The 11,517-nt window shown below is 42.8% G+C and overlaps 1 protein-coding gene across 2 annotated transcripts; it reads right to left on the bottom strand.

Annotated features, from left to right (window-relative positions):
- Positions 1 to 6,121: 6,121 nt before the first annotated feature.
- On the bottom strand, positions 6,122 to 11,450 carry MMACHC (metabolism of cobalamin associated C). Of its 2 annotated transcripts, none has more exons than XM_064428740.1 (4): positions 11,338 to 11,450; positions 9,290 to 9,484; positions 8,762 to 8,914; positions 6,122 to 8,212 (listed from the first exon to the last, which is right to left on the bottom strand). In XM_064428740.1, exons 1-4 carry the CDS (start codon positions 11,407 to 11,409, stop codon positions 7,901 to 7,903), a joined length of 732 nt encoding a protein of 243 aa, XP_064284810.1. In that variant the 5' UTR covers positions 11,410 to 11,450; the 3' UTR covers positions 6,122 to 7,900. The 2 variants fall into 2 exon arrangements, with proteins under 2 accessions (XP_064284810.1, XP_064284811.1); XM_064428741.1 differs by lacking the exon at positions 11,338 to 11,450 and adding an exon at positions 10,631 to 10,991.
- Positions 11,451 to 11,517: the final 67 nt, after the last annotated feature.

Here is an 11,517-nt window from a genome sequence, read left to right as displayed (position 1 = left end):
CCACCCTCTCAGTGAAGAAATTTTTGCTAGTATCTAATCCAAGCCTGGTGCAAATTGAGGCCATTTCCTCTTGTCTCATTGCTCATTAGTTGGGAGGAGACTGAACACAGCTCTCTACAACCCCCCTTTTAGGTAATTGTACAGAATGGTTTTGGAGTGACTTGGTCACCTACCCCTGGACATAGAGGATGAAGGGTTTCTCTGATGAGAATCCCTCTCCAAAAAGGGAATCTTTACATACCCATCCCAGGCTCTGGGAGGAAGGTGAGGGTCTGAGGGTGGTTCCAACCCCAGCAGCTGCTGTGTCCTGCTGTGGCTGCTGTCAGGAGAGGTCAGAGCTGCCCTGCAGCACATGTGGGCTTAGGAGTGTCCTGTAGAAACACTCCTTGTGCTCATTTCTTCATCCCACTCCTCTGGTGTGAGGAGTTTCCTTCACGTGCTGTAATTTCCTGTGTGTCCTGCCCAGCTTGAGCTCCCCCACACTGGGAGGCTGCAGACTGTACCTGCTTAAACATCACAGTCACAGGTGAGTGATGATGCTGTGGAAACTGCAAACAGCCAAGAAACCAAATCCCTGTGGATTAGGAGCTGTATTACCTGTGTGCATCACAGGCTTGACAGTGGAAATCAATGCAATTAAACAATTCTTTTCCATTCTTCAGCCAAATGAGTCATTCCTAGAAAGGTTTGCTATGCTGTCATTTTAATGTTTACATTATTTATATTTCCAAGAGAATAACACACAAAAAATGGGTAACAGAACTTCTTCAAACCAAGAAGAGTTTGTTTGTTTCTTTGTTTAAAGTCTGTATTGATTCAGATGTAGCTTGGGATCTCCAATAAGTGTTCTGGGGCTTACAGCCCACTCTTTGCATCATGGCATCTTAGACTGCTGTAACTTTTATTATATTCAAATAACTGTAATTTATTTAGGTTTTTTATTTTTTAATAATTTATTGAGTGGGTTTTTTCCACATAACAAGATGCAGGTTCTATTTTCATTACAATTATGAACTGCTTTTACTTTCACAATCAACAGATGCCATATTTCCCAGTGAGGTAAAAACCTCACTCAAGCAGTGCTTGAATTTGACAGGATGGGTAGCTGCCTAGGAGGAATTTCCCTGAAGATGTAAATCAGAAAGGATAGATGTGATATTTGCTTTTTTTTTTTTCTCTAATGTGTGAGTGACTGTACATCTATTTTCCTAGTTTGAGTGTTGATTATAAATATAACCTTTATTAAGTTATTTCTTTAGAACAGTCAGGTGAAGGGAAACTGAAATACATTTTACTGTGTCTCTATCCTAGATCTCTTAATTTGTTGCTGATTGCTGTGATTCCTGGGGATTTATGTAACCATTCCTCAGCTGGACAGGGAGAGAAAATAGTGGAAGGTTCATGGGTCAAGGTAAGGACAGGGAGAGATCACTCAACAGTTACTGTCTCAGGCAAAACACGCTTGGGAAATTGGCTCAATTTATTACCAATCAAATCAGAGTAGGATAATGAGAAATAATGAGGCTGCAGGGGAATCTCTGCTCTGGAGAACCTCCTCCCCCTCCATCACTGACAGTGTGTCTGCACAGCTCTTCCTCTCACATTCTCCCTCTCCTCCCTGCAGTTCCAGGTTGCTGCACAATTGTCCCCCTTCTCAGCTCTGTTATCCCAGAGATGGCTGGCATTGGCTCCCTTGGAAGCTTCAAGGAGCTTCTCACAGCAGCCACCCTGTCACCCTCCCTCTGCTACCCAATACACACACATTGTGCTCTCTCATATCTAGAATTTTTAAAAAATTATTCCCTCATGTTTGTGACAGATATTTGTAATCAAGTTTTCAGATAATAGTGTTTTTGTAGGAGCAACTTGATTTTTTTGGAAAGTATAATACAAAGCTGTGCATCACATAAATTCTATACATTACATCTTGGCATATATAGGATGTGATGTTCAATATTCAACATACAGAACCTAACCTTTACTAGATTTTGTACAAAAATAGTTATCTCAAAATACTAAAGTTAGTTATCTCAAAATTAACAACTGCATATTTATATTTAGATGCTTAGAAGAAAGAAATTCCCTCAATGTTTAAAGAATTACCACTTTGTGATAATTCTTTAAACATTAAAACTAAGCTACTCAGTAGTTTTGAAAAACAGTAAAAAAAGTTACTAATGTTTAAAAGTACTATTTTCTTAACAAGTATTCCATCCTTTTTATCGGGCCTTTGTTGAATATATTATTGGATTGTCCAGCAAATCAATAAAGTTCAAAGAACAAAAGCAAGCATTTTATATCTCACAGGTATTGCAAAATGATGCCCTTTGGTTAGGAAAGTCTGTTTGCAAAAGCTCCATGAAAGCAGCTTTTAGTAGTTACACATCAAAATAGCAGTTATGTCATGAAAGCAGCTTTTAGTAGTTACACATCAAAATAGCAGTTATGTAAAGATTATATTAAAATACTCAGATTTATTTATTAATAGTCTGAAATTTTCAGTGGGTCTGGTGTTCAGTATTACATTACATGACAGTCTGCAAATGTATATTCTGATGTATATTGCTAGAGAGATAGAGGACTTAAACCAGAAATGTCTTGGTTCTAATTTGCAAAGGGCGAAATGAGGGAAGTGCACAGTAGTGGAATGCTTGGACAATTAATTCAGAAAGCATAAGAGCTGTTACTGTCTTCTCTTTTTTTAATACAATTTAGTGGTACATACAAAAAGAACACTGAACATAGAAATCAAAGAAATTTTTTTGCTCGTTAATATAGTAGCTCTATTTTTAATCCTTGGAAAGAAAGGAGTTTGCCTTTAATGCAGAGTCAAACAAATTCTGCATTACCACTGGCCCTGTGCTGCACACCCCTGGGTGGCTGCAGGAGAACAGGCTGGGAGTTGTTTGCAGTGTTCCTGAACAAGAGCTGAGCCTGTGGGAAGCAATTCTCACCACACCTAGTGATGAAAGGTTTGCTTCAATATGAAATTTGGCTCTTTCTCCTGAAACTTGAATCACTGTACATGTTATAGGGACACATGTCTGAATTTAGAATGTTTCTGTGCAAGAAACTGTTTGAGCACAGATATGTGACTAAATATATGGGAAGTCATTAAGGTTGCACTGTCCTCTGACAAAGTCCAGTTTTATGTTCCATATTCCACAGCAACAGATTTTTGAAGTATATACTGATGAGTAAAACCAGTATCTTTTGTCTAGAAAGGAAAAAAGTCTTCAATCTACCCTTGATAAAACATCATTGCCTAAAACTGATGTATTTCATCAAATTCACTTTCCACAACAGTAGGGCAGTCTTTTACATTTTGGAAGACTGAAGCAACAGTGAATGATTCAGGAAGACTAGTCTGAACAATTCTGGAAAAAAGGTTATGACATGAAATGAAAACCTAAGACTAATTCCTTTAAAAGGAATTAAGAGGGTTTATACATTCACAGAAAAAGCAGTGGTTCTGCATAAATTTAGGAAACAGAAAAATCCCTTCATTCCTTCTGTAATGCACTTAAAGGAAAGGAATTTTCCTGTCCCATAGTTTGTTCTACATGAGGAAAAAAAACCCAAGCAACTTAGTGTAAATATGTTTGATTTTCAGAACTTTTCAAGGTGTTTGGGGGAAAACATATGCAGTTACTTAAAGTAAAATTTCTTTCTCACTGAGTTAACATCAACAAAGGTAACATGAGAATTATTGATGTAATATTAATGAATGACAGTGGCCATTTCAAATATTTGTATACATATATAATCACATTTTGCAGATCTTGGCATATTACTGGAGAGATTTTAATAATTCCACTAAAATATCTCACTGCTCATTTTATGACAAAATATTCAATTCTTTCAAGTTTCCCACCGTATTTCCTAAGGAATGTGAACATCTTTTTCAGTCACAGAGGGGAAAGAAAAGCTCATTTGTGTTCCTTGGTGCTCTGTTTCCTCCTTGAAAACCTAGAAGGGAAGTGCCCTGTTCTGTTTTCTGAAGGAAATGTGATGGATGATCTGTCACAGGATATATGATAGCACAGGAAGCCAGTGTAACAGCAAAAACCCTCCCATGAATACATTTGTCTATTTTGGTAGGTGAATCTGTGAAAGTTCAGCTTGCAGAGGTGCAGCTGTTTCTCTGCTGCAGTGAGCAGCAAAACCACTTCCCTCAGAGGAAGAGTTTTGAACTGCTGCTGCTGCTGAAGTCAGTATTCAAAGCTAATTTATGAAACACAATTTTTGCATGAGGCTCAACAAAGAGTGCTGATAACCACACTGGCACTGACCAGTAGCTGCCACTACCTTGGTTTTTGAAATACATCAGTCTTAACTCAGGGGGTTTTTGATTCCATTTCAATTCAAGTCAATGTGCATTCTCAGAAATATAACCCATGTCAAATAGAAGCTACACCAACAATAATTTTGGTCACAAATTAATAAAAGACCATGAATATTATACTGAATGAGTAAAATTATGCTTCTGATCCAGAGGAGGGCAATCTAGTCCTAAAAAAAACCCAAAACAAAAACATAGTAAAAACCCCAACCCAAACCAGACTTTAAAACCCTCATCAAAACAACAAACTAGAAGAGTTCCCTGCTCTCTTAAGGTTGGCTGTTTTTGACTGACACACCAGCACTCATTTATACAGCAAAACTTCTTTAGTTTTCCATAGTTCAGAGGAAAACAGCATTGTTACAAGCCACTCTTTTTATGGGAGAAGGAAACAGAAATAGTCTGCCACACTCTTCTTCACACCACAAAGAAACTTCAGGGCTTATTTATTGTAGCACTGAGGTGTAACTGATTCAAACTGATACCAAAAACCACCAACAAGTGTTTTCTGAGGTATTTTTTGCTGAGCAACAACCCCAATGGCTGCTGGTTACCAGGTTAGACTGTGCTTTGTATTTAAGTGGTATTGTCTGTCAAATCTTTAATTGTTATAAAAATCTCAGTTATTTTTAGATTAATGAAGTAAAAATAGGGAAAACATAAGGAGAGTAAGAATGGTAAATGCATGAAACTATTACAAATTTGTTAATTCTCCATAAACTATTTTATTAGCTTGAAACATACCGAATGCCTTGTTGCTAAAACTGAATTTAAATTCAAGTAGCTTTTAATTTCTTTTATTTTTTCTGTTCAGCTCTTGAATACTCACCCTACTGGTTATACTGAGGAAAAGAGTCTTTAATAAATGTTTAAAAATTAGGATTTAGAGAAAAGCTTGTCTAAAAATGTAAAATGTGATACTTGAACTAGTAAATCTATCCAAGTATTTGCAATTACTTGTTTGACATTTGCAAGGGCTGAAACTAAGAATGCCTTCACAATGCCTCAGGATCCAAGGCTGATCCATTCCTCACCATGTCTGGTCTTGTCCCAAGAGATGAGGTAAGTCAAACAGGTTCTCAAACTTCAGTTTTATAAGACAAAGGCCATTATACTCCAACCAGCAAGGGGAGAAATCTACTCACTGTGTGTCTCACTGTGCAGCTGTGGATCTCAGTGAGCTGGCTAAGAGAAAGGAAGTAATGCCCAGTCCAAGTCACTCCAAAATCACTGTAGTAGCAATGGATATTGCTGAATATTTGCACTCTGTTCTGCCTCACACAACTGTATTCCCAGAAGCACAAGGAATACGGATCTGTGACTGTGTTCACTGATAGGTTTTAACCAGTAAAAATTCCAGTAGTTACAGGCCTTACTTCAGTGCTGCTGAGGGAAAGTCCCTCAGTTATGTCTCACTGGACATCTGGAACTTTTGTCCCTGTTAAGAACAGAGGAAGTAAGGAGAAGTGCACTGTCATGGTGCTGGCTGTTAATGCTCTTGCTGAATGACCTGGGAAAGATAAACCTTTATTGGACTTACTCATAATGTGATGTGGGTTTTATTCTTTATATCCCAGTGGGCCTGTGATAATAGTTTACCAACTTCTGCTAAGATAACCATTTTTTTTCCTTAGTTTTCAGATACTGGACTGTGTGTGTCTTAGGCAGCTCACTCTTTTCAGGATGTTAAAAAACCCATGATTGATTCTCACTTGAACATCTTGAGTTCTCCACAAGTTAAGAACTGCATTGTTTAAATAAAAACACTCAATACTGAGGTTTACTTACAACTTTGTATATTTAGTAACCAAAATATCATTTGAAGAGAAATAAATTACAGAAATTGAAATGCAGTGACCATGGTAATCTGTTTAATAAATTAAGACAAAATATTAAATATTTGTAAGAAATCAATACCAAAAAATCAAAATATTTTAAATTGTAATATAAAAAGATAGATTTGATTCAAATCTATATTTATCCTTCTAACAGAATCAGGATTTTGTCTTTGTTACTAGTATCAGCCATTACCTCAAGCCCCTCTTAAATTACAGTTCAGTTTCAAAGTTCTGAAACATCAAACAAATTTGAACCAGAAGTAATTCTGTAACAGAAGAACAGATTTTAAACAAATTTCATTCTTTCATTAAATTAAACATCACAATACCTCTATCACATTCTAAGTCAGGTGTCTGCCTTAGTCAGAGATGACCAAAGCGTGGAAAGCAACAAAGATTTTTTTGTAACAGCAAATGCAGTGAACAAACCCAGTGATCACATGCTCACTACTCTGTTTACAGGGAAGCAAACCTGTTATCCTGAATTTGGATTACAATGAGTTAGTGTACTATGAGCAACTGTATCAAGCAGTGAACAATGGTGAGGGCAACCTTCCTGGTGAAGACTCCAAAGCTTTGAAGAATTCCAACATAAAAAGAAAGGGCTCAGTTCTGCAAAGTGAGTATTTCTTCATCATCTTGTGTTGATACCATCAAAAGGAAAAAAGTGCCTGTCCATTTGCAGCATTGCACTGCAGTCTAGTAAAACAACTCCCACAAAATATTATTTTAATGCATGATATTACTTTAACGAGATCTGAGCCTCAAATTGCTCAGAGAAATTAATTCCTGATTTCCAGGTGCATTGTAGCCTCTGAACAAATGTAACAGGACAAAGTCATGTAAAAAATGTTGCTTCTGTCTGAACATGTTAATCCAGCAATATAAGTAACATAATATAATTTATATTTCCCTTTCTTCTGTGCTTATATGCCTGTGCATGTGACATGGCCTTGTGCCATGGCTTTTACACGTGTGCAGGTTTGCAATCCTTCCCACAAAGAAAGCACACCAGGAAACTGTGGCAGTAACTGGGGGGGGGGTGTGCTGGCACTGAAAAATACTTTTAACACAAATGTGGTCTATCTTAGAAAAGGCCACAAGAATTGTCTTTTTCAATCAGTTATCTTAATGTGAGTAAAACCTCCAATCATATGGACATTACTCAGCATCTTTCCAAATATTCCAGTCAGCTCTATGAATGGATAAATGATTAAATGTGACCTAGGCAAGACTGTAAAGACTGGACATGTGTTCCCTAGGGAACATCTAAAAACATACCTGCCCCAAGTTTAGACAAAATCCAACTAAGTAGTACAATGACTGAATTTTTGTTTTCACACCTACAAAGAATAAAACCAGAACATTCAGAAAGAAAATTCTTGAGAACAAAAGTGATTTCTCTAATGAGCAGCATAGATTTTGAAGTTGCCAGGATGTCTAAACTAGTCCCAAGCAAAGGCTAATGGCACCTTACTGGACTCCCCCAAGCACACCCCAGATCAGCAGCAGCAGCAGCACAGAACAGATGGCTCCCAGCTCCCCCAGCCCACGGAGCAGTGCCCCTCTCTCTGGGAAGCTGTGATTGCAATGTCTGCATTGAGGCTGCTCAGATTTGTCTGTACCAGCATAACCTTCCTCCTCCTCCCCCTCGGCACCGGGAAAAGCCGGGGCTCATGAGTTACCCTCTGCTGCCCTCTGCCCTCACGGAGAAGGTTTCTCAGTGACACGCGATCCTCTGGGCTTCCTGTGACAGCCCCAGCAGCCGCAATCTCTCGGCTGGAGGAGTGGCAAAATAGGTTTTTTGCTCCTCCGAGTACCTTTCCTTCACGTCAATGATGTCCCTGTAGCGGCCGTCCTGCCAGTGGAAGTTGAACTGCTCCAGCAGCTCAATCCTCTTCTCCTCCGTGCTCACGCAGTCAACAGGGGCGGGCTGTTCCAGGAACGGCACCTGAATGGCTGGGAAGAGCAGGAGACCCCGGATAGCAAACCAGCCGCCATACTTGGGATGGATACAAACGCCAAAGATCCTCTGGAAGGAAAAAAAAATCCAGGTTGCCTCACTTTGTGTCTAATCAAGGCTAGACTTCAAAGTATCCGTCAGATGCTTCTCACTCTCACAACCTTCTCTTGGAGAGCTGTACAGAGCAGAAGGGAAAACCTTCCTGAACGTGTGGCTCAAAGCACTGCATTTCACTCCCATTTTCCTGTGCCCACACACACCTCCCTGGAATGTGGGGAGAGGTTCCTTTCTGAAAATCTACTACAGAAATTAACCACAGAGCATTCTCCCCCCAGTTTGTAATGCTCTAAGCAACAGGTTTTCCTTAACACTGCCATTTATTCTTCTATCTAAGTAGGTTTAACAAATTAAGATATTTCTCTCCATGCACATCTCCCTACTACTCTGAAGAATCTTGGAAGTTTCCAATTCCCACCTGAAACACTTTATGAAGCTGTATGTGTGCTATGGACTTTGTAGTTTCCTGCAAGATGAACTAGTGACTAGTGAGCAAACAATCACTGCACAGTTCAATGCTTGCAGTTCAGTGGTTCTTCCCAGACTGTGTTTCTGCCTCACCTTTTTCCCCCAAGGATCAAGTTTCACATCCTTCCTTTGGTAGTAATATGCAGCTCCAGCAACGTGGGCAGCTGTCTGTGCCAGGAACTTGGGCTTTCGGCTCGGCAGCATCTCGTAGTCAAACATGACATCCACCCTCTGGTCAGGGAATTTCTGGGAAAATTGGAAAAGATCAGCCCAGGCTCATGGAAAAAGCTTTGCCACTGCAGAACTGCTGGATAGCAGCAAATCAGGCACATGTGAAGCCTGCAGACTCCCACATCCTGCTGCTGAATTCTGTTGGCAGGTTTGAGGCTGTGGGCATTCAGCTTGTGCCTGCAGAGCTCCCTCACAGCTGAGAGATGTAATCCAGAGGCAGAACATGCAAGTAAAGCAGCCAAAGCCTGCTGATGCTCCCTCCTTCATGAATAATGAAAGGCTCCTGCCCTTCCAAAGAGCAGGGCAGGAGCCTGCAGGGCTTTGTCTGCTGCTCAGCCCACCTGGTTATGTGCCACAGCACTACATGGAATGGGTATTTCAGCTTCTTACCTCCTTCACACGTGATAAATGATGGGAAATACACTGATCCACAGGATCCCTGATTATTTTTAATCGTTCTTTCTTCACAAAAGGCTTCAGGGCCTTGTCGAACATGGACGGCGTGCTGAGGACCACGAAGGCCAGCGTGTCATCTGGGTAGGGGAGGTGGAAGCCTGGCTGGAGAACAGCATTGTACCACCCAACCTTGGCAAAGAAACACACATCTCCATTAGAACACAGACACCACTCTAGTGGACATGCAGGAATGTAAAAATGTGGAAATAACTGTAGCCCCCTTCATCTGCAGCCCAGATGGGCAACCTGCCCAGGGCCTTCCTTTCAAACCAAGGTGTTCTGCACACCAGGATCCACAGTTTGGGAAAGCTGTGCTGTGAGCTGTGAGATAAGAATCACACACAGCATTCAGCTCCTTATAACCTTTATCCAGCTCTGCTCAGAAACCTAGAGGGAAGTATGAGCAATCAGTCTTGCCAATGCAAATCAGATTGTTTGGTTTAGATAAAGCTTTTACAGGTTTGGGTTTTTTTTTTTTTCCTCTTATCTTGGGCCAGAAAGAAACTGGTGCTTCTGTTTTGTGTGACAAGTTGCATGTTGTACTTCTTCTGCAGGAAACACTTGTGTGGAATGAAGGATGTGAAGCTCTTGGCAGTGCTAAGCCCCCCCTAAAAATATTTGTTACCAGTAGCACGTGGATTATGATACGGCCACATTTGGATATTTGATTCCAGGGCTGGACAGGTTATAACACAGTCCAGAAATGAGGGATCAAGCCAGGGCAGCAGGAAACATGACCGTGGGACAGGGCTCAGACCTGCAACTGCCAAGTGCAGGAGGAAATGGCCCAAACCCCCTGCACCCCACTCCTGATATCCTGCACAGTAACATCAGCCTTTTCATAGGTTATGACAATGACAGCCCCCTCTCTCCTGGGGTGCCACAAGGCCAGGTCTAACAGTCAGAGAGATGCTGAGTAATGGCACAGTAAGTCTGAAAATGAAACGTACTGGTTATTCTAAATAATCAGTGAAATTACTCTGACAGTCACTCTGCAGCTGGCAGTGGCAGCCAGACTGCCCATCAGGAAACAGAACAAAATCTAGATTCACTATAAAGTTTACATTCTTATATGAACTTCTAAGTTTAATCAGTTTTGTGGCTCTGAAGGTGCTGAAGTGAGATGTTACAAGGAATTAGAGAGATGTGCATCGAAGCTTTGCTGGTTCCCCAGTGAGCATCAGTCAGTGCACCAGGGCTGGCTGTGTCAGAATGAAATCTGGAGAGAGCTAGAGGGCTAAAAGGTTTCCTCTCTGGTAGCTCCAGTATTTTCACCTGGGTTCTGCCCTGAATTCTGCTGACGTGTTTTAGGCAAGCAGCACAGAATTCTCCAAATTCTGGAGGCACTTCTCTCACCACCTCACTGCCTTGTACTTTTTATGCAAACAAGATCAGAGCAGGAAATAAAAACATTTCAGGTGACAGACAGAACACTCCCCGAGGGAAGGGCACGTTTACTGCAGATGGATTTGTGGCAGACAGACAGATGTACTGCAGATGGCCCCGGGCGGGCGAGGAGCGCTCACAGCCGAGCGGGCACAGCGGCCGAGGCTGCAGGGCCCTCCGCGGGCAGGGCACAGGGCACAGGAGAGGATGAGGTGCCCGGCACAGACAGGCGCTCCCTCACTCACATTACAATTTAAGCTTGCCCAGCGGACTTTGCCGTCGGCCGGGACAGCTGTGTCATTGCCCAACTCCCCGGCCCCGGGGCCAGGGCCCCGCAGCGCGGAGCAGCCGCCGCCGCTGCGGTCACCTTGCCCCGCGCTCCCGGGCGGGCCGGCCGGGCCCGCGCCGCGCATCGACCCGCAGCGGCTCCGCGGGGCGTGCCCGGCCCCGCTCGGCCGAGGGGCGGCCCGAGCTCCCCGGGGCAGCGACCCCCGGCCCCCCGGGCCCCGCGCAGCCCCGGCCCGCTCCCCGCCCCGCGCTCCCCCAGCTCCGCGGGCTGTGACGTCCTGCCCGTGACGTCACCGCCACGTCATTACCTTGAAGGCGTGCGCCTCGAGGCCGAGCGGGCCCAACGCGCCGCGGAGCTGCTCCGCCACGCGCCGCTCCATGCCGGCGGCGGCGCCGCGCGGGGCACCACGGGAGCGGTAGTTCCGGCGCGGCGGGACCCCCGGCGCGCATCCCGGCGTCTCCTAGGAGACGGCGCTGCGCGCAAAGGA

The sequence above is a fragment of the Passer domesticus genome, chromosome 7 (genome assembly GCF_036417665.1).
Source record: "Passer domesticus isolate bPasDom1 chromosome 7, bPasDom1.hap1, whole genome shotgun sequence".
Classification (NCBI taxonomy): Eukaryota; Metazoa; Chordata; class Aves; order Passeriformes; family Passeridae; genus Passer; species Passer domesticus.
Note: the sequence above shows the minus strand (reverse complement) of the source record. Positions and strands in the feature narration are given on the sequence as shown.

What these genes read in the sequence shown, in the direction of transcription:
- MMACHC (XM_064428740.1), bottom strand. Translation starts at nt 11,409, where the DNA reads ATGGAGCGGCGCGTGGCGGAGCAGCTCCGCGGCGCGTTGGGCCCGCTC. An exon ending in ATTTATCACGTGTGAAGGAG is followed by an intron (nt 8,915 to 9,289) that starts GTAAGAAGCTGA and finishes CAATTTTCCCAG; the next exon opens with AAATTCCCTGACCAGAGGGT. An exon ending in TTGATCCTTGGGGGAAAAAG is followed by an intron (nt 8,213 to 8,761) that starts GTGAGGCAGAAA and finishes TTTTCCTTCCAG; the next exon opens with AGGATCTTTGGCGTTTGTAT.